This window comes from Cervus elaphus, chromosome 18 (genome assembly GCF_910594005.1).
Source record: "Cervus elaphus chromosome 18, mCerEla1.1, whole genome shotgun sequence".
Taxonomy (NCBI): domain Eukaryota; kingdom Metazoa; phylum Chordata; class Mammalia; order Artiodactyla; family Cervidae; genus Cervus; species Cervus elaphus.
In genome coordinates, this window is record NC_057832.1 from 113,078,468 (window position 1) to 113,101,209 (window position 22,742).

The following is a 22,742-nucleotide window of genomic DNA, read 5'->3' on the forward strand; positions in this document are numbered from 1 at the left end:
GACAAGCTATTTTGGAGAGGCCTGGCATTGGGAGAGATGGCCTCCTAGGGAGTCAAGAGCCAGGAGGAAAGGGAGAGAAGGGGGACTGGGGGATTGAGGGTTGGGGGGCAGGAGTGCAGGCAGAAAAGTGAAAAAGGAGCTGGAATACACCCTTCCTCATGTAGGAAGAGACTGGTAGTCATCAAGGAAGAGAAATTAACCTTGAGGCCTGATGATAAAGACTCAAATACAGACGAACACAGAAAAACTCAAGAGACACAGACTGGCCAAGAGGTGAGCATCAGCAGAAAAAAGATCACCGAAGTAGGGGGTGGGGGTGGTCTGGGGCCAGCTCAGGTAAAGACCTGGAGAAACACCGGGAGAAGAAACACCAGGCAGATCTGAGAGACCTAGCCGGCCCAGGGGAGGCCCCGCTGTCCGCTCTCCGCTCCCACGCCCTCGGGCCGGCCCGCGGGCCCCGGGCTCCCCGCCCGGCCCCGGGCTCCCGTCCCGGCCCGGCCGGCACTTCCCAGCTCTGACGCGGGCGCTGCCTTCACACCAATGAGGCCGCGGCGCGGACCGGCCCCGGCCCTCCCCCAGGAAGGTGTGTCCCTGGTTTCCTCACCTGAAACTTCCGAGGAGAACCAGATCCCTCCCTCCCGGCCGGGCGGGGCGGCCGGGGCCTGCGCTGGGGACGGCCGGCCGGCGGGGGACCCGAGGGGACGCGGGGGGGCGCCCGGACAGCATGTGACACTGACCCAGGTGGGTGCCCGGTGCCCGGCTCCGGGCGGGCGGCTGTGGCGCCCCGGCGGAGGGGAAGGGAGGGGCGGGAAGCCCCGGAATCGAGGCCTTCACCTTGGGAGCAGCCCCCGCTGGCTCCCGGGGCGCGGGCTCCAGAAAGTGGGGGGCAGCGCGCCGGGCAGGTGGCGGGGATGGGGTGCGGGGCCCGAGCACCTGGACCTGGGAGAGGGGAGAGAAGCGGGAGGAAGGGCTCCTGCCTGGAAAACTTTGCTTCCGGCCTGGTCCCCGCCTCGGAAATGGGCACCCTGCCCCTAAGATGTTGCGCGGGCCGGTAATCAGGGCTCTTTCTTCCAAGTCCAGGCCCTGGGGAAAGCCCGCTCCTGTAATAAGGTGTAGCCGAGATTCCCTTTGTGGACGGACGCCGTCCCTGGAGGTGTTTTGCTGTCTCCTTTTTCCCACTCGGGCCAGGCCTTCCTTCGCTTATCTGCATGTGGACTCGCCTATGTGTGTGTGTCTAAGCTCTTCGCTGGGAGCCGAGGAGGTGCCTCAACCTATAAACAAGGGCTCGCGCCCTGCCCCCCTCCCCTGCTTCCTCACACCCGGGGAGGGCTCCCAAAGCTTCTTGCGGATCCCAGCATTGCCTTCAGAGCCGGGCGAGGTAGGAAGGGAGCTGTTCAGAGCTGGGGTGGGGGCGGGGGTGCTAGAACACCCTTCTGAGCCCCGATTCTGAGCATCCCTCCCAACTCCGTACCTCGATTCTCAGATCTAAGCCCCTGCTCGCCTTCCTGAATCTGGGGTTCCCAAGCCAGATTTGCCCTCCTGTCTGCCTAGACGTGAACTCTGGCCAGGACTGTTGTCAGATTGAGGGGAAGGGTGTGTCCGACAGACAAGGGAGGGAGGGTGACTTTTCTATCTTTTGTCCCCTTCTGTTCCCCTACTGCTGCCCAGGGTCTTGCATCCTTGGCGGCTCCAGAATTCCCAGCCCCTGACTAAAGAGCTCCTGATGTGGCTTCTTGTTCAGACTTCCTGGTTTAGCTCCCCACCGCCCTACCCCCCTACCCCGGGCCCTGGCAAAATGGGGATCATCTGTTCACCAGTCTGTGGGCCTGAAACTGGAACCATGTCCATGGAGAGGGTTCTTGGGGGGCTGGGGAGGGTAAGGGATGTGGGGCATCAATCAAATGAGAGTGTCCCGCAGGAGGAATGTAGGTCATTGTCCTGGTGGGGCAGAAAGAGAAGGCAGGAGGTGGGAGGAGGAATCTCTTATCAGAAGGATACAGTGGTTCTTACTCAAGAGTCTTTATCATTTCGGGGTTCCTGGAGTGTATGGCTGCCCACAGTGTGGTCTGTCTGGGGTTGTCTGCGGCCTCATTAAGCATAGTGTTTGTGGGATAGACAAGGAATATGTCATTCGTGGTGTCTGGAGCGGTCAGTCGCATTGTGGTGTGGATAAGGACGGGATCGGGGTTACTCAAGTGGTGTAGACCCAAGCAGATGATTTACAGCATCTGGTGCAGACAGCGGTGAGTCACTCACCATGTCTGTGGAGTGAACTGGAGCTGGTCACGTACAATGTCAACAAGGTGACCATCAGGGTCTATGTTAGGGACACAAACAGGTCACTCACACTTCTATGTGGATGGCACCAGGGCCACTGGTGGGTTTGTGGGCTCCGTGTTAGCATTACCACTAGTGATGGTCTGTGTAAGCCCCCTGGGGCTACAAAGCAGTGAATGATGTGGTATTTTCAGACATTAGGGAATAGATAGAGGTGTTTATTACAGCTTTCACTTGGATGGTGGGGCTTTCCTCAAATACGTAGAACACAGGTCTTAGCAGTTAGTGGTCCAGAAAGCTACTCTTATTTTGATGTAGCATCTAGAGCAGTAATGTCAAACAGTGAATAAAGGCATCCATCTATGGATCTTATTTTGGAAAGCAAAATGAGAACATACCTTTTGATTTGGTGGGTATTTTCCTAAAATAGAATATAGATGACACAGTGTAAATGCTACAAAGCAGTGGATGATGTGATATTTTTAGACATTAGGAAATAGAGGTGTTTATTACAGTTTTTCACTTCAATGATGGGGGTTCTACCTTCTTCAAATAGATAGGACACAGGTCTTAGCAGTTAGTGGTCCAGAAAGCTATTCTTATTTTGATGTAGCATCGAAGGCAGTAATGTCAAACAGTGAATAAAGGCATCCATGTATGGGTCTTATTTTTGAAAGCAAAATGAGAACATATCTTTTGATTTGGTGGGTATTTTCCTAAAATAGAACATAGATGACACAGTGTAAATGCAGAAGTACTGTAATCGCGAGAGTACTTCAGTGATTTGGGTGTAAGTCAGGATATTTGAGACTGCTGGAAAATCCAGGAAGCATGGTCTTCAAAAGTACACTTGGCACTTGGTGTTGGACTGAAGAAGCAGTCGTGTGATGAGGGGTGCAGGTGAGGAGGAGGGATATCTTTGAAATACAAATTCACATCTGGTGAGTTGAAATAGACCAGAGCTAAGGTATTGGGGGCTCTACAGGGGAGGCTGAGTTCCGTCGCACACTGTCATTGGGGTGACTGGGAGTTTTGTCCTGAAAGAAGTCACATGTGAACAGGGGCAGGAGATGCAACAATGACCCTGGCCTGGAGGAAGACCAGGTCACTGTGGTGCTATGCTCTGTCCTTGCCTGGCTCGGATAAAAATGATCATTCACCCCCAGTGCAGAAAGCCATGAGGCACTGGCTCTAAGATAATGGGAAGTGCAAAAAAATCTCTCTCTTGATGCCTTTATGTGAATGAAACCACGTTTTACAGATTTCCTTTAGCTCTGTCACATTCTTGGTTTGTAATGCCTGATTCCCATAGGATTATAGCACAGAACCAAGAATAGGCATATGCGGGCTGAGCCGCTGACCACCAGTAATGCCAACGGGGTAAAGATGGTATTAGCAATAGTGTCAGTGGGAGACCGACATGCACTACGTGACCAGAGTGGAACTGAAGATGTTCGTCCAGCACATACTGTCCGTAGATACAACCTGAATGTAGCAGAAACACGCTTATGTATTTAGAGGCTGCTTGTTTTGAGGACATGACAGTGTTTGGGTCTGTTGTTGTTTAGTCGCTAAGACTCTTATGCAGCACCATGGACTGTAGCTCAGCAGGCTCCTCTCTCCATGGGATTTCCCAGGCAAGAATACTGGAATGGGTTGTCCAGGCGATCTTCCCCACCCAGGGATCGAACCTACGTCTCCTGCACTGGCAGACAGGTTCCTTACCATGGAGCCATCAGGGAAACCTGTGTATGGATATAGGACCGGGACAATACCCATGTCAGGGAGGCGAGACTACAGATTTAATCACAGGGTCTCCTTAGGCAGGTAGGAGCCAAGTTTTAGAACGTGTTTATGGTGAGCAAGTATATTATTTAATGTGCGGTTGGGAGAAGAGGGTCACGTCACAGCAGGATCGTCCGTAGTGATTATAGTGTTTTGTACTTAGGCTGAATGTCGGGGGCAAATCACGCACTGTGTCAATTAACTGGAAAAGGACACAAAAGCCCTTGTACACAGTATGCTTGTGTTAGACATGGCCCTTTAGCCCATAGAGATGGTATCTGTGTGAAGTGACCAGGAGCTTGTCACATGTGACAGCTGCAGGGTGGCTAGGGACATGTTTGGTTATGTCAGGCTGTCCCCCATAGAATCTGCAAGGGTGGTTTAGTGTTTTGTGTGTGTGCGTGCATGTGTGTGCTTATGTGAGTGTCTATGCACATGCAATATCTCAGCAAGACAGCTGGCATTGGGGGTAGTGGGTTTCCTCTCTAAGCTTGGACCAGACAGGGAAGGATGAGTCCAGGTGGAGCTGTGAGTTCTATATGGCCCCAGGGTCTCCTCTAGACTAGTGACCGGCCAGCTTTCTTACAACTGGACTTCCGGTTGCTCATGGTAGACTGAAGTCAGGAGACCATGTTTTGAGTTCACCTGTACTCAGGAAACTTGAAGGTTAGCTGACTTTCAGTTTCCTCATCTGTAGATTAGGCAAAATTTTCTGTGTGTCTCCAAAAGTCCATCGTGCTCATAAATCCTATATTTGTCTCTTACACTTGCTTTCTCCCAAAATACATACAATTCCTGACATTTCTGCTACCATCAGTGTTACCAATCCTTTTTTTTTTCCTTCATTTTTTCTTTTTTCCCTCATTTTTTATGTTGCCTTCTTTAATCTTTATTAGAACTCTTTGCAAACGGTATATATTATCCCCTTTCTGAAAATAAGAAAAAAAAAGTTCAACTACATTATTTCTACAATTATGTTAAAATTAGCAAGATACGAAAAAGGCAGAACTAAAAGTTGGACAACATTCTTGTAAGTCTGTGTTCTTCCTTCCTTTATCCGTGCAGTAAATCTTTGTTGAGGGCCAGCTAAGCTTCGGGAAGAAGGAATTGAACAGTTAACATAGCGGCATCTATGTTTTCATGAAGCTCATGGTCTGGCCCAGAAAATAGACACTACATGCGTAACTCCAAGTGTGAAAGAAGTAGTTAAGTGTCCTCTGGGCAGGAGAAGAGGACTCCAGGTAGCAGAGCCACACCTGTGAAGGCCTACAGGTGACAGGAAGCAGAGCTGAAGGCTTGGGAAGCCAGTGGGATGGGGGAGGTGGTGACCGACGAGGATGCTGCTGGAGGGAAGACAGAGGCCAGGTTGTGGAGGGCATGTTACCCACGATGTATATTTGGGTTTCACCCCAATAGTTAGAGACTACTGAATAAATTTAACCAGAAGTGGGGCTTTTGATCACTCAGGCACTAAGGAGAAAATGCCTCGGAAAGAGGGCGAGAGAAGCTGTGTGGAGGCCAGCGGCCAGCTGCAGTGCCCTGGGTACGAGAGGGCAGCTGCATGGACCAGACTCTAGCAGTGGAGATGGAGTAAAGTGCACAGACTTGAGTGAGATTTAGGAGAAAGGATCCAGAGGAGTTACTGCTCGATTAAATATGGGAAATGTCGGCTAGGAGAGAAACAAGCATTTTATTCTATCATGGAAAAATATTTACTGAGCGCTTAGTATGGGCCAGGTATTATGTCCTGTTATTCAGTTGCTAAGTCGTGTCTGACTCCTTGTGACCTCATCATGGACTGCAGCTCGCCAGGCCTCCCTGCTGCTCGCTATCTCCTGGAGTTTGCTCAAGTTCATTTCCATCGAGTTGGTGATGCCATCCAACCATCTCATCCTCTGATGGCCTACTCTCCTTTTGCCTTCAATCTTTCCCAGCATCAGGGTCTTTTCCAGTGAGTCGGCTGTCCTAGGTATAGACAATTGAGCAAAACAGATGTTGTTCTTGATCTTGTGAAGCTCATTGTTTGAGATTGATGATAAACTAAAATACACACATAACTACATAATTGCATAAATGCTACAAAGGAGAAATAAAGTGAACTCTAGTTGATAGGTGCTACAAAGAGGAGCACAGTGACCCAGATAGAGGGTTCGGTCAGTCAGTCTGTCAGTTCAGTCACTCAGTCGTGTCCGACTCTTTGTGACCCCATGGAGTGCAGCATGCCAGGCTTCCCTGTCCATCACCAGCTCCCGGAACTTACTCAAACTCATGTTCATCGAGTCGTTGATGCCATCCAACTATCTCATCCTCTGTCGTTCCCTTCTCCCCCCTCCTTCAGCCTTTCCAAGTATCAGGGTCTTTTCCAATGAGTCAGTTCCAATGAGTCAGTTAGAGGGTTGGGGAAAACTTAAGAGGAAAAAATGTAGTCTCACAAATAACAAGAAAGGGTATGTGTAATGTCCAATTAGTGTCCACTGAAGTGTCAAATGCTGGCAAGAACCACCAAAAACAAGCATCCGCAGAGTCTTGTTTAGAGTTAACAAGTTGAAGGTTGTAGGGGAGGTGAGCAAAGTGGTGCTGTTAAAGCTTGGTTGGAGGTAGGTGAGATGCAAGGATATGAGGAGAGCAGGTGTGAAGAATTCCACGTGTACATTGGAAAGAGAAGAAAGGTACAAACATGCTTAAAGTCTGGTGGGATGGTTCCGACAAAGAAGGTGAAGGTGCTAGAGAACAAGCTAACCCACTGCATCAGGTCCTGAGAAGACAGGCTACAGAAGATGGCACTTAGAGATGAGGATACTCTGGCATAGTCAGAGGGCGAAGATGGGCAGAGTGAAGTGTGGGTTGCTTTGAACTGCAAGAAAATGAAGCAATTCCTAAAAACAAAACCAATTGGTTTGTAAATTCTTTGCAAAGTAGCAAAGAAAGATGGGAAGGTCAAAAGTGACCAGTGACGAGATGAGTTCATGTTAGAGAGAAGGGGAGAGTAAGATGGTGAGGGGTCCCCAGTTTGATGGACCTCACTGAAGTGGGTACCCTTTGTATCTACTCTCGTCTAATCTCATCTGGTTCTCATCTAAGTCTAGTTATCATTCCACTTTACTACAGCTGTTCTGTAATTGAAACACAATTTTTGTTGTTGTTGTTAATTAGTTACAGGCTTTACTAGACACTCTGGAAAATAAGATGAGTGAAATTCAGACCCTCTATGAAGGAGATTATACGGTGCTGTGGTATCTCAGACACGGGCCATAATGACCAGACCTGTTTTAATCCCGTCAGCAGTTTAGAAGGCGGATTCCCCTCCAGACACTGCTCCTCTGGGCTGTAAGATCTAGGGTGTGTCACTCACAGTGTCTGGGAGTTATACGGGCCTGAGTCACTCTAGGTGTCCAGAGAGTCGACAGGGAGACACCATGACGTCATACCAGTTAGAGCTTAATGACCACTGGGGAATGCGGGGAGCTCTCTGACAGCGGTCTGGTGCCCTAACGTAATTGTTTTTCATCTGTCTCCTTCACAAGACTACAGGCTCCATGAGGACATGGTTTTTGTTTGCCTTGTTTGCTACCGAATACCCCACCCTTCAAAGAGTGACTTGGCAAATATTTATTAAATGAACAAATCAATGATAAATTTTGTAGAAGCCATTGCTTACTTTGTGAAAGACTTTTTGTCTCAAAGTGAGTGAAGTCACTTAGTCGTGTCTGACTCTTAGCGACCCCATGGACTGCAGCCTACCATGCTCCTCCATCCATGGGATTTTCCAGGCAAGAGTACTGGAGTGGGGTGCCATTGCCTTCTCCTTTGTCTCAAAGAATGAGTGCAAATGGAACCAAAGAAATGCCCCATGCTTGTTCTTTATGGTCTGTCCCTCTGGATAAATAACAAATAAAGCAGAAGAGGGGGTGGAAACTTGGTCTCTTATTCCTCTTTAGGATTCAGCGCTGATGGAAGCAGAGGAGCCCCAGCACGGAGCCTCGACTCCCATCCCTGCTGGAGCAGAATTCCCAGTTATCCAGGCAGCTCCCATGAGGAGCAGCCAGACCCCTGCCTTGGAGCCTTCAGTCGAAGAGGGCGAGGACCTGTGGTGTCAGTGGGCCAAGGGCCGCACACTCTTGGAGACCCAGCAGAGACACGTGAGGGATGTGAATGACCGTGCAGCTGAGAGCATGAGCTTTCTCCTCAGTGAAGCCTCTGCAGAGGTGGAGACCGACCAGGAAACCCTGACGGCTGAGGCCTGTGATGACACCCCCTCATGCCGGGAGGCCAGGCCCCAGAGCCTGGCAGATGGACAGGCAAGGACGCCAGCTTTCCTGGAGCTCCGGGCCTGCCCTGACCAGGGTGACTGTCCAGACACGGCCTGGGTATCCAGGGACCTGGGCGGCAGCATAGAGGTGGACTTGAGACCAGAACTCACGTCTTTGATGTTGGAAATGGGACAAGCAGAAGGGAAGGAGGAAACGTCCCCTGACGCCTGTGCCCAGACCAGACGCGGGCCTTCCTGTGACGACGAGCACCCGGCCGAGCCTTGTCAGCCCCTGGAGGACTCGGAGTGTGGACCTGCCAGGCAGGAAAGTCCAGGCCCCCGGTGTCTCCAGGGAACTGAGGGGCTGGAGGAAGGGGGACTTCAGGGAGAGGCTGCTGGCTCTGCTGGGCTTTCTGGGGCTCCGGAGCAGATGGGAGAGCAGGTTAAAGGTGCAGAGGAAGAAGGGAGACAGAAACAACAGCAGATGCAAAATGATGTCAAGCGCGCAGGTCAAGGAGAAAGAGAGGGGCGGCACCGTGGGGAGGAGCTGGGGGGTCTGAGTTATAGGGAGGGGGTCTGGAGAACTCAGAGCCACAGGGATCTAGAACAAGGGGAGCAGAAGGGGAGGGAGTCAACAGGGCCAGAGGAGAATGAGGTGGATGCTCAGGATGGGGAGACTCAAAGCTCAGCAAGTAAGTCAGAGAAGGGAAGTGGAAAGCCGGAAGATCCGGGTGTGCAGCGGGAAGCCAAGGCCCCAGAGGGGCAGGAGGAGGAGGTGGGGTCACCAGAGGAGGAACCAGGGGGCGGGGAGGGGGACACACCTGGGGGAGGAGGAGAAGAGAGCTGCCTAGAACCAGGAGAGCGTGAGGGTCCCACTGCGCTGGCTCTGGTCGCCCCCGAGGTCTCTCCTCCCTGTGACCTGCCTCTAGAGGCCTCTTCTCCCCCAACCAGGATCCCGGGGACTCAGACAGAGCCTGGAGCTGAGGTTCTGTCCCCCGTAGCTCCGAGTCCTGCCCCAGAACCCACAGGATGCTCCCACCAGCCCTTTTCTTTACCTGGTTCCTGTCCTGCCGAGGAGTCCCCGGACCCAGAAACTGCTCATCGCCACCAGAAAGAGGGCTCTGAGCTGGGGCAGGAGACCGTATGCAGCGGGGGTGCTGAGGTGGTCTCTGCCTACAGTCCCTCTGCAACCCCTCCAAGGAGCCCAGAGGCAGCTGCGCCTGGTCCTCCTGAAGGGCTCCCTGGCACGGCTGCCACAGCACCAGCCCATCCCCTGGCTGCCTGTCCCAGGAGGGAGCCTTCTGTCCTTGCCTGTTCTCCAGAAACCTCTAGAGCCTCTCACCCGACCGACAGTCCATCTCCCCATGGGGCTCCTGAGACCCCCCCAGCGGCCCACTATGGCTTCCCCTTGGCGGGCCAGGCCAGCCCCCCGGGGTCCCTGGGCAGCCCCACCGGAACGGTCCACCCCGTGAGGAGCAACTCCTTCCCCGGGTCTCACGGGACAGAGGCAGCCCCACACCTGGTGGGAATATCCCTGTCCTCCTCCCACTCAGAGTTGCCACAGAGGCCCCCCAAACCTGTCATCTATGGCTCTGTGCTCCCAAGAAGGGGCAGGAGAAGCGCAAGGGACTGCACCATTATTCCAGAAGCCTCAAGTTCACCACCCGCTCCGGGGCCGGACTTTGGAGATCCGGCCTCAAATCCAGCCACGGCCGGCAGCGCCCCCAGCAGTCAGCCGTGGGGCCCCAAGAAGCACTGGGCCTTTGCCCCCGGGTCTCCTGCCTGTGGCTCCTCCCCAACCCCTGTCACCCCCATAGACCTGAAGATCCATGAACCTCCACCCCTGCCTCCCCCGGAGAGGAGGCCCATCCAGCCCTCCATGGTGGAGCGAGATGGCCATCTCCCTGCGGGGGTCCCCACGCTGAAGCGGTACAGCCATCCTCCACCACTCACCCTGGGTCCGGGGCTCCACGTTCCCCCCAGGGTCCCCCCAGCCCATGTTCCCAACCCCTTGGTGGCAAGGGAGCACCGACCGCTGCCCTCCACGCCAGACGCGCCAGCCCACACTCAACACTCTGTCTCCCCCAAGCAGAGATACAACAAGCCGTTACCCCCCACCCCCCACGCCCCCCAGCCCCACCACCCTCTTGTCTCGTCGAGTATCTCAAGGATCTACAAGCCTCTCCCTCCTGTCCCTATCCTGGATCCTCCTACTGAACCTCCCCCTCTGCCCCCAAAGTCCAAGGGGAGGAGCAGGAGCTCGCAGGGAGGACTCGTGAACTCAGGGGATCAAGGCAGGCCAAGGCCTGTCTGTGAAGAGTGGACTGTGTCCACCCCGCCTTCTGCAGGCCGGGTCTCCTGGCCTCCAGCCACTGGCCGGGCAACCGACCCTTTGGCTGCCGTCGGCAGGTGTAAGAGTGACGTGCCCCCGGGCCTGGCTTTCAGTAACATGACAGCCCTTCTACACCCCTCTTCCCCGACCACCCCATGGACTCCAGAGGTCCAGCGACCCACCCTTGAACCCGGGCTCTCAGAAGAGTCCGAAGCCCCTGCCAGAGGGTCTTGGAGAAGAACAGCCCCGAAGGAAGGAAGCAATGGCCTGAGGAGGTCAGAGGTAGGCCCAGCGAGGCAGCCGGAGAGACCGGGCCACGTCCTCCTGGAGAAGGCGTCGAGCTGGCCCCATCGACGGGACCCGAGAAGGCCGGTGGAGGACGGCAGTGAGGCGGTGGTGGTCCCCGGTGAGGGGTCAAGTAAGCACAAGGACTGGCATCGGCAGGGCCTGCGAAGACCCTCCATCCTCCCCGAGAGCCCTGTAGGTGAGTGCGGAGCCCGGACCCCAGGGACCTCACCTCAGGGCAGACTCTGTCCGGCTCTCCCCTCCTCACCTGTCTTCTGTCCTCCAGGCTCCTGCTGGTCCCCCTGCTAGCTTCCCCCACCCACGTACCCAGCCCCAAGCAGGGGAAAGTCCTCTAGGATGTCTGTGAGCTCATGGCAAGGCTCTTTCTTCTCCCCTTCCGTCTCTCTCACTTTACCGTGGTGTGCACTTTGATGGTGCATCTCTTTTTACCAACGTTGTTCTGCAGGCCCACCTGCCCCGTGCCCGCCACTGCCACCCCTGAGTACTTTCCAGTTACAAACACTTGCTCGATGCCCTTCCACTAGCAGAGAAGGCATCTCCTCCTTGTCCGGTTCACATTCTGATGCAGTGGATGGGGACAGACCTGGCACCAGTGTCCTCAAATGCTTTCGACTCGGGCTCTTCCCTTTCTCACAGACTCCCAGTTGAACCTTTAACCCGAGCCCCCATGCCTACATCTCCCACTCTAGGTCTTAGGTTCTTTGACTTTGTCTGAACGCCCCCTCGAAATCTGTTACTTTACCCATTTTCCATTTTTAGACACAAGAGGTCCCACCATAGAAGGATCTCCTGGCCTGTCGGATGCCATTGTTTTCCGGTGAGTCACCCACTCTCCCAACGGGTACAGTTTTCTCTCTTTCCTAGGATACTGAGATTTTCATTAGCTGACAAAGGTGCTGGGACTATGTCTTTTCCAGGGGTAGGGAGGGGAAGGGACAGACACCAGGATTCCAGGGTAGGGAGATCTTTTGTCTACATGGTTCTTGCACCTGAATCCCAATCTCCCATCCCTCTAGACCCTTTGGCCATGAACTAAACCCTGCTGTAAAAGTTCGACGTGACATCCATAAGAGCTTCGAACTAAGCCAAAGTGCGTCAGGCTACAGCTTGCCTCTTCAGAGGCTTTGGCCGTGATATTCTAGCACGTGCCCCAGTGGTCAGAGATTGTCTTATTTCTCGTCGCCTGGGGCTTCTCCATGTCTGATGGCCAGCAAGCACCATGGAGCCCTTCTTTATCCCACAGGGAGAAAAAGCCAAAGGAGGTGATGGGAAGCTTTTCAAGACGGTGCTCCAAGCTCATCAACTCCTGTGAGTACCTGTGGACTGTGGACTGCGTGAGTGCTTGGCCTGAGCCAGAGAGGGTTTCGTGGCCATCCGCGGTGGGACTTGGCCGTCTGTGGGGAGAGATGCCGGGAGAGCCACGGGGCTTGGTGAGCTTGTGTTTCAGAGCCTCAACTCCCCGTCTCCCTGACTCTCTCCCTCTCCCGCACCGCTTCACCCCTGTAGCTCAGCTGCTTTATCAGGAATACAGTGATGTGTTTCTGAACAAGGAGATTCAGAGCCAGCAGCGGCTGGACAGCCTGACGGAGGCACCGGGGCCCATGTCGCCCCGGCAGCCCCGGAAGGCCCTGGTCTCCTCGGAGTCCTACCTGCGACGCCTCTCCATGGCCTCCAGCGGCTCGCTGTGGCAGGAGATCCCCGTGGTGCGCAACAGCACCGTGCTGCTCTCCATGACCCACGAAGACCAGAAGCTTCAGGAGGTACCACCGGGGCGGGCTGGGGCAGGGGCTGCAGAAGGGCAAGCGGGGTCTCCTCTGTTCACGTCCGCGCCTCCTGCTCACCGCCATCACCGCAGCCGCCACCCCCACGCGCAGGCTGTCCCTACCACACTCACCACCAGACGCCGGGTCATCCCCAGCTTGCTGGGTTCGAATTGCTTTGTGAACATCACCACTCTCCCCCCATCTACCTCCTTCTCACTCCATCGACCATTTACTGCTCCGTATTACTGGTTTGAGCTCATACAAATTGACCGTGCCCCTGAATTCGATGGGAGGAGTATATGCTCAATCTAGTTAGTCTAGCTTCAGGCTAGACTTACATTTCCCTCTTCAACCAAAGGTTCAGCCTACACTGAAGTTTTCCTCTTCAACCAAGATGCACGCAGGGGCTTTTTGCTATTCCCTTGCTGAGTGGCCCTTGTAGCCGTCCTGTGGTTCACGGGTCTCATAGAGGCTTTTGAATGACCATCAGGCTCTGCTTGGTCCTCCCTTCCAATAGCAAGACTACAGTAAAGGCTGTTGGTCTCATGTTGTTACTATCATTAATATGTTTTACATGGAGAGCTTATCTTAATAATCAATCTAAAATATGGGTTAAACCTTTCTCCCTGGGAAAACGATATGGCACAATGGAAAGGCATTACGGAACAATGTTTAAGCATTTAGGTTCTGGCGTAAATGACCTGGACCCACGTTAATATTTGCTAGCTATTTAACTTGGGCCAAATTATTGACTTGGCCAAAAAGTTCATTCAGGATTTTCCATAAGATGTTATGGAAAAATCCATGTAAACTTTTTGGCTAGCCCAATACTTGATCTTTCCAAGCTTCTGTTTCCTCATTTGTAAAACTTGGTTGCAAAGAATTCCTGGGAGAATCAAAAAAAGATAAATGCTATTTACAGTATTTACAGTAGTACTGTTTACAATGACTGAGACATGGAAGCAACCTGTATGTCCATTAACACCTGAAGGGTTAAAGAAGATGTGGTGTGTATACAAACAGACTCACAGACGTAGAAAACAAATTTATGGTTACCAAGAATGAGTATAAATTAGGAGTCTGGGTTTCGTAGATGCACACTACTATATATAAAATTGATAAACAATAAGGACTAATTGTATATCAGGGACTATATTCAATATTTTGTAATAACCTATAATGGAAAAGAATCTGTAAAAGAATATATATATGTGAATATGTATGTATCAGTCAGTTCAGTTCAGTCACTCAGTCGTGTCCGACTCTTTGCTACCCCATGGACTGCAGCACGCCAGGCCTCCCTGTCCATCACCAACTCCTGGAGTTTATCCAAATTCATGTCCATCGAGTCAGTGATGCTATCCAACCATCTCATCCTCTGTTGTCCCCTTCTCCTTCTGCCCTAAATCTTTCCCAGCATCAGGGTCTTTTCAAATGAGTCAGCTCTTCGCATCAGGTGGTCAAAGTATTGGAGTTTCAGCTTCAACATCAGTCCTTCCAAAACCACCCAGGACTGATCTCCTTTAGGATGGACTGGTTGGATCTCCTTGCAGTCCAAGGGACTCTCAAGAGTCCTCCAACACCACAGTTCAAAAGCATCAATTCTTCGGCACTCAGCTTTCTTTATAGTCCAACTCTCACATCCATACATGACCACTGGAAAAACCTTGACTAGACAGGCCTTTGTTGGCAAAGTAATGTCTCTGCTTTTTAATATGCTGTCTAGGTTGGTCATAACTTTCCTTCCAAGGAGTAAGCGTCTTTTAATTTCATGGCTGCAATCACCATCTGCAGTGATTTTGGAGCCCAGAAAAATAAAGTCAGCCACTGTTTCCACTGTTTCCCCATCTATTTGCCTTGAAGTGATGGGACCGGATGCCATGATCTTAGTTTTCTGAATGTTGAGCTTTAAGCCAACTTTTTCACTCTCCTCTTTCACTTTCATCAAGAGGCTCTTTAGTTCTTCTTCACTTTCTGCCATAAGGGTGGCGTCATCTGCATATCTGAGGTTATTGATATTTTTCCCGGCAACCTTGATTCCAGCTTGTGCTTCTTCCAGCCCAGCGTTTCTCGTGATGTCCTCTGCATATAAGTTAAATAAGCAGGGTGGCAATATACAGCCTTGACGTACTCCTTTTCCTATTTGGAACCAGTCTGTTGTTCCATGTCCAGTTCTAACTGTTGTTTCCTGATCTGCATACAGGTTTCTCAAGAGGCAGGTCAGGTGGTCTGGTATTCCCATATCTTTCAGAATTTTCCACAGTTTATTGTGATCCACACAGTCAAAGGCTTTGGCATAGTCAATAAAGCAGAAATATGTATGTATATATGTATGTATTTTGCATGTGTATATGTGTGTGTGTGTAACTGAATTCTGTACTCTGCTGTACACTTGAAACTTTGTAAATCAACTATACTTCAATTGAAAAATAATTTTTTAAAAGTTCCTAGTGCATAGTAATCAGTCAAAAAATGTTTATCACTTTTTTTATTGAAGTATAGTTGATTTACAGTATTATATTAGTGGTTCAGTATTTTTATCGGTTATTTTTTATTTAAAGTTATTAGAAAATAATGGCTATATTTCCTTGTGTTGTGAAATATATCCTGTTGCTTATTTTTTTTATACGTAATAGTGTTTACCTCTTCATCTGAAACCCTTATCTTGCCCTTCTCTTCTTCCTTATCCCCACTGGTAACCCTAGTTGTTCTCATATATGCGAGTCTGTTTCTGTTTCATTATATACATTTGCTTGTTTTATTTTTAAGTTCCACATACAGTGGTCTACAGAACATAGAGTATTTGTTTTTCTCTTCTAACTTACTTCACTAAGCATAATACTCTCTAGTTCCATCCATGTTGTTGGAAATGGCATGATTTCATTATTTTTATGGCCAAGTAGTATTCCATTGTGTGTGTGTGTGTGTATTTGTATGTATGTATGTATACCACGTCTTCTTTATCCATTCATCTGTTGATAGACACTTAGGTTGCTTCAATATCTTGGCTCTTGTAAATAGAGCTGGTATGAACATTGGGGTACATTAATCTTTTTGAATTAGTGTTTTCATTTTCTTTGATATATACCCAGGAGTGGAATTCCTGAATCATATGTTAGTTCTATTTTTAGTTTTTTGAGATACTACCATACTGTTTTCCATAGTGACTCCACCTATCTACAATCTCACCAATAGTGTACTAGGATTCTCTTTTCTTCAAATCTTTGCTGATAATTGTTATTTGTAGACCTTTAGATGATGGCCATTTGACAGGTGTGAGGTGATTTCTTATAAGTTTGATTTCCATTTCTCTGATGATTAGTAGTGTTGAGCATTTCTTCATGTGCCTGTTGGCTATCTGTATATCTTGTTTGGAGAAATGTCTATTCAGGTCATCTGTCTATTTTTCAGTCAGGTTGTTTGCTCTTTTGGTATTGAGTCTTATGAGCTATTTATGTACTTTGGGTGTTAAGCCATTATCAATCACATAATTTGCAATAGGTTGTCTTTTTGTTTGTCAGTGGTTTCCTTTGCTATGCAAAAGCTTTTAGGTTTAATTAGGCCTCGTTTGTTTATCTTTGCTTTTATTTATTTTGCCTTAGGTGACAGATCCAAAAACATATTGCTACAATTTTTGTCAAAGAGTGTTCTGCCTATGTTTTTTAGGCATTTTACGGTTTCTGGTCTTCCATTTAGGTCTTTAATTCATTTTGAGCTGGTATATAATGTAATCCCTATCAAGAGACCCATGACATTTTTCACCAAACTAAAATAAATAACCCTAAAATTTATGTGGAACCACAAAAGATCCCAAATTGCAAAGGAATTTTGAGGAAAAAAGAATAAGCTAGAGGTGTCATGCTCCTTTAGATTTCAGACTATAGTACAAAGTTTTGTAATCAGTATTATACTGGCACTAAAACAGATACATAGATCAGTGTAGCAGAGCAGAGAGCCCAGAAATGAATGCATCCACTTTGGTCTATTTGTTGTTGTTGTTCAGTTGCTCACTTGTGTTGGACTCTTTGTGACCCCATGGACTGCAGCCTGCCAGGCTTCCCTGTCCTTCGCTATCCCCCCGAGTTTACTCAAACTCATGTCCATTGAGTCAGTGATGCCATCCAACCATCTCATCCTGTTTTCCTCTTCTCCTCCTGCCCTCAATCTCTCCCAGCATCAGGGTCTTTTCCAGTGAGTCGGCTCTTTGCATCAGGTAGCCAAGGTATTGGATCTTCAGCTTCAGCATCAGTCCTTCCAATGAATATTCAGGACTGTTTCCCTTTAGGATTGACTGGTTTGACCTTCTTGCTGTCTAATGGACTCTCAAGAGTCTTCTCCAACACCACAGTTCAAAAGCATCAATTCCTCAGTGCTCAACCTTCTTTATGGTCCAACTCTCACATCCATACATGACTGTTGGAGAAACCATACCTTTGACTAGACGGACCTTTGTCAGCAAAGTGACGTCTCTGCTTTTTAATTTGCTGTCTACCTTTGTCATAGCTTTTCTTCCAAGGAACAAGCACCTTTTAATTTTATGGCTGCAGTCATCATCTGCAGTGATTTTGGAGCCCAAGAAAATAAAGTCTGTCACTGTTTTCCTTTATTTTATGGTCTATTAATCTATGACAAAGGAGGCAAGTCTATGTAATGGAGTAAAGACATAAGTGGTATCTTCATAAGTGGTGCTAGGAAAACTGGACAGCTCCACGTAAAATAATGAGGTTAGACCATTTCCTGACACTATATACAAAATATTTACTCTTTAGTTTCAAGTCAGACCTGAGTTTGAATCCTGTATTTATCATTTATTAGCAGCGTAACCTTAAGTTATGTAACTTGACTAAATCTCTTTCCTCATCTAAAAATCAAGGATAGTAATGACTACTTTTCAGAGTTGCTTTGTGGTTTAAATGAAACAACTCTCATATAACTTTGAGCATGGTGTCTGGTACATTGTTATTGTTTAGTCACTAAGTTGTATCCAACTCTTTGCAAGTCCATGGACTGTAGCCTGCCAGGCTCCTCTGTCCATGGGATTTCTCAGGCAAGAATACTGGAGTGTTCCTTCTCCAGGGGATCTTCCCAACCCAGGGATCAAAACCCACATCTCCTGCATTGGCAGGCGGGTTCTTAACCCCTGAGGCACCAGAGAAGCCCATCTGGTACATAGGTTGATACATGTTAGTACCATACTCTTCCCCCCTTTCAGAAGTGGGAAGGAGTAAAATTTTGGCTGTAAGGATGTATAAATAAACAGTGCTTTACCAAGCTAAAGAGTTATAAATTTTTAGGTTTTTTGAAGCTCACACCTGAGGGCCTCGTGCTGACCTCAACTTTTAAAGCATGTGGGTGATATTTAGAAAATCACTGGTCTGCCCATATTTATGGACCAATGAGTGGGCAGGTGATATGGACCCTATAGCTCTTTCACCAACACCAGAATTCAAGGAAGTCTGCCAGCATTCCTGGGCCAGCTCTGGTCTCACGTTTCTGAGAAGAAAAGCCTCTGTGCTTATACACATATATTCCTTTCCTGAATTAGCACTTCTGGGAAAAGGTGCTTTCACCGACTCCATTTCTTTTGCCTGTCACGTATTTTTTTGTGAGGAGGGGGTCACTGTATCAACCCAGACAAGAAACCTGAGGTTCAGAGAGGTTAAATGAGCCAACCAAAGTCACATAAGGAGTGAATATTTGAGCCAGGACGCATGTGAAGCCTCAGTGTCCTGGTTCAGGGTTGTGTGTGCGTGGCCTGCAGCCGTGTCGTTAGTTATCCACGTCATCTCCCAGGTGTGTGCTCTTTCTCTTTTCTGTCCGTGCATCTGTCTTGAAGCTGCATGCCTGGGTGATGAACTTGACCAGCCCAGCTAGAGAACAGGGCTGTGAGTCACTGTGCCTCCTGCTGGAACTTCCCAACAATTGGGCTATTTCCATTAAACCACAATTGCACCATCTAAACCTCAAATATCCTGCTTCCTCCCATTGCTCCTCAAACCCCAAATTACCTTCATCGCCTGAATCTATTCCTCTTCCAGAGATCTCTAGTTCATTTAGGAACTCTATCACTCACCCAGTTAAAGGGTGTTAGTCTCCCAGTCATGTCCTACTCTTGGCAACCCCATGGACTATAGCCCACCAGGCTCCTCTGTCCATGGGACTTCCCAGACAAGAATACTGGAGTGGGTAGCCCTTTCCTTCTCCAGGGGATCTTCCTGACCCAGGGCTCAAACCCAGGTCTCCTGCAGTGAAGGCAGATCTTTACCCTCTGAGCCACCAGGGAAGCCCCAGTTACCAAACTGAAAAACAGGCATTAGCTGTGACTCTTTTTGTTCTTTCAGCTTCTATTTCTAGCAGATAACCAAGTGCTTCCAAATCTCCCTCCTATATCACTATGAAATTGGCTTATATCTCTTCATCCTCATGGCTATTTAGGCCTTCATCTCTCCTCTGGAATTACTATCACGGTTTCCTCGTGTGTCTTTCTTGCCCCTTCTAATCTTTTCTCCATGGTGTGCTCAGATATATCTTTATATAAAACAAATTAGACCAAGTTATCCCCTATATAAAGGCTCTTTTCATTTCCCCATTGTCGTGTTTTACCTTGTTTAGACAATCCTCAGACCTCCTCACTGTTTGCCTCTCCAGCTTCCTCTCCTTTGATACCCTTGCTTTCAATGATACTCAGTGTATCTGAGTTTCCTGAAAGCCTCATTTTCTCTTCCACCTCTGAGAGTCTGCACATGTCTTTCACTCAGCTTCAAACGTTCTGTCTCCTGAGATCAGGTTGGACTCTGATATTGACTATGAGCTCTAATAGGATGTGTCATGGATACCGCTCTATCCCTAAAATGTTACACAGTGGCTAATAGGCGCTAGGGATTCAATAAATGTTTCTAATTAGTCTTCCTTCTCCCTAATCTCTTAGGCCAAATTTGAGCTGATTGTGTCAGAGGCTTCCTACCTGCGCAGCTTGCATATAGCTGTGGATCACTTCCAACATTCAGAGCAGCTCCGGGCCACCCTTTCCAACCAGGATCACCAATGGCTCTTCTCTCGTTTGCAGGATGTGCGTGACGTCAGCACCATGTGAGCGTTCCCTTCCCCCATAGACCACTCACTCAGCCTCACGCTCTTAGCCTGTAAACCTCTCGTTGGGTTTTTCCGTTTCCAGAGCCCTCTCATTGCTCCCTGCATGATTCCCAGAGGCTGTAGGGATGGGGAGAGCAAGGAGAGGAAGTGCAGGTGGATGGGAACAGTAATGGATAACTAAGTAAGAAATGCTTCCTGGATGGAGGTTTTGGCTGTCCTGGGGGCGTGCACAGCGTTGGAGATGAGGCGCATGCGTGTTCAGTCATGTCCAACTCTGCGACCCCTTGGATCGTAGCCTGCCAGGCTCCTCTGTCCATGGGATTTCCCAGGCAAGAATACTGGAGTGGGTAACCATTCCCTTCTCCAGGAGATGGGGTGGGAAACAGCTGACGATCAGAAAACCAGAACAAGATGAAAAGAAGGACAAGGCGTGGAATATTAGAACCAGAGACTTAGATCAGGGGCAAAGTAGCAGCAGAGGGAACCCTGGTGTGTGACAAGGACTCTACAGCGAAGAACAGTCAGTAGACGTTATTGACTAATGGAGAGAAGTTCCAAGCTCAAGCTTCAGCAGGGGTCAGCCGACTCCTCACTTGAGACCCACAGGTCTCAGGAGACTTGTTTCAACTCTGTGCAGGTTCCTTTCTGACCTGGAAGAGAACTTCGAGAACAACATCTTCACCTTCCAAGTGTGTGATGTGGTCCTGAGCCACGCCCCCAACTTCCGCCGGGTCTACCTACCTTATGTCACCAACCAGACCTACCAGGAACGCACCTTCCAGAGCCTGCTGTGAGACCTGATCCCCCATTTGGTCCCCACTTGGGCCCTGCAGTGACCCCCAATAGCCAGCCCAGTGTGACCCCCGCCCCCGCCCCCGAGAGCACATGCTCTCGTGCCTGGCCTGCGATTGCCACCCCCACCCCGCTTCCAGGACACCCTCAGCCATCCTCCCTGGGGCTCCTCTGCATTGGGTCCCCACCGTTCTTTCTCAGCCTATAGGTGTTCCGTTGCGCCCCCTCGCCCCGCGCCTTCACTGTGTCCCCCGTACGCCCTGCGCCCCTCCTCACCCGAGGCCCCCTGCCCTGCAGGAGTAGCAACAGCAGCTTCCGAGAGGTCCTGGAGAAGCTGGAGAGTGCCCCCATCTGCCAGCGCCTTTCCCTCAAGTCCTTCCTGATTCTGCCTTTCCAGCGCATCACCCGTCTCAAGCTCCTGCTCCAGGTACTGCAAGTCCCCCCTCAGCCCGCTCCCCTGAACCCAGAGGCTGGTCCATCCTTGCACTATGCTCCCACGCCCGGTGGACAGTGAGCTGTCTCCCCACGGCCCCCACCCTCCTTTCTCAGAATGGTTGGCTGCTACAGTTTGGTTCCTGACCCTCTCCATTGACCTCTGCCTCCTCTTTGCCCATCCCTTCTTTCCACCTGGCTCCTGCCTATGCCTTGTTCTATAGAACATTCTGAAGAGAACACAGCCTGGCTCTGCAGAGGAAGCAGAGGCCACGAAAGCACACCACGCCCTGGAGGAGGTAAGCGGCCACCGTCCCTGCTCGGACCCCCTGATTGTCCTTCACAGAGAAGTCTGCCCCTGCCCTAGCCCATGACTCCAGGAGGCACAAGTCCTGGCCAATGCGATCACTCAGCTGCCTCACTGCACCCACCAAACCTCCAAGCATTCACGCCGCTCAGCCACAAGGACACTCCACACCAAGGGACAGTCCCCAGATTACATCTTCCTTTGATGCAGCCAGGAATGTTCTAGCAGGTCTCCACAAAGTAGACCATCATCCTTGCGCTGTCTTTGCTCAGTTCCAGGCCTATAGAACAAGGAGAGCTATCACAGCCAGTTTCCAGATTTCTTGCAGGGGACTCAAAGTCAAGACCTCTTAACCAGGTTCTCTTCCTCTCTCCTCTCCCTGCTGAACACATAGCTGATCCGAGACTGCAATAACAATGTCCAGAGGATGCGACGGACGGAGGAGCTGATCTACCTGAGCCAGAAGATTGAGTTTGAGTGCAAAGTAAGTTCATCCCTCGTGTCCCCATGGGTCACCTTCCAACATAGAACAGTCTCGCTCACAGTATCCCAGCCTCTAAGCTCCTTTCTGCACACCTTCTCTTCTGCCCTTTGGAATACCCACATGCCTACTACCTCTTTTTTTTTTTATGTAATTAAATGTATTTATTTTTAATTGAAAGATAATTGCTTTATAATATTGTGTTAGTTTCTTCCAAACATCAGCATGAATCACCATAGGTAAACATATGTTCCCTCTCTCTTCATCCTCTGTCCCCATCCCCGGCTTCCAGGTTTTTACAGAGCCCTGGTTTGAGCTTCCTGAGTCACACAGCAAACTCAATTTCTATTTTATAGTGTTAAGGGGAAAATGGAAGATGCAGCTGTATATGTATTGCAGTATCTTATTTTTAGCAAAAAAGTAGGATAAAAATTTATATGTATTTGCTTGTGTATTCATAAAGAAACTCTGGAAAGATACCTAAGAAATAAAGGACAGTGGTTACTTGATGGGGAGAGAGTGCCTTTGAGACCTGGGCAGTGAGAGAGAACTTATCAATGTACACCTTTATAAAGATACACTTTTGGTAGTTGAATTATTCAATATTTTAGTCTCTATCTAGTCACCAAGGCAATATAAAATTGAATCCAGATAGAGGGCCAAAGTCTGGCATCCAAATCCAGATTTAAAATCGACATTCCACGTTCAAATTTTGATTCAGAACAGATACTATCCTTACCTCCCCCAAGGAGAGGGAAAATCCCTCCTCTACATGTTAATCAGTGTCCAGCACCCTTAACATTGTGCAAACTCCAGGCAGACTCCACTGAGCTCTCTGTATTCTCATCCACATCTGTTTCTGACTGCCCCTCTCACATCTCAGATTATAATCAAAGAAAGAAGAGACGTCAGAAGCACCCTAAACC

The 22,742-nt window shown here is 49.7% G+C and overlaps 1 protein-coding gene across 1 annotated transcript in view; it reads left to right on the forward strand.

The window, feature by feature from the left end:
- The first annotated feature begins 611 nt into the window (after positions 1-611).
- Positions 612-22,742, forward strand: part of ARHGEF5 (Rho guanine nucleotide exchange factor 5) — a 28,356-nt gene continuing 6,225 nt past the window's right edge. Inside the window, exons 1-10 of the mRNA XM_043871990.1 lie at positions 612-741; positions 8,001-11,127; positions 11,709-11,766; positions 12,193-12,257; positions 12,456-12,709; positions 19,641-19,801; positions 20,442-20,594; positions 20,894-21,023; positions 21,253-21,327; positions 21,730-21,819. Of these exons, the coding sequence (XP_043727925.1) occupies positions 8,013-11,127; positions 11,709-11,766; positions 12,193-12,257; positions 12,456-12,709; positions 19,641-19,801; positions 20,442-20,594; positions 20,894-21,023; positions 21,253-21,327; positions 21,730-21,819 (4,101 nt within the window). The 5' untranslated portion in view covers positions 612-741; positions 8,001-8,012. The remainder of the gene's footprint in view (positions 742-8,000; positions 11,128-11,708; positions 11,767-12,192; positions 12,258-12,455; positions 12,710-19,640; positions 19,802-20,441; positions 20,595-20,893; positions 21,024-21,252; positions 21,328-21,729; positions 21,820-22,742) is intronic.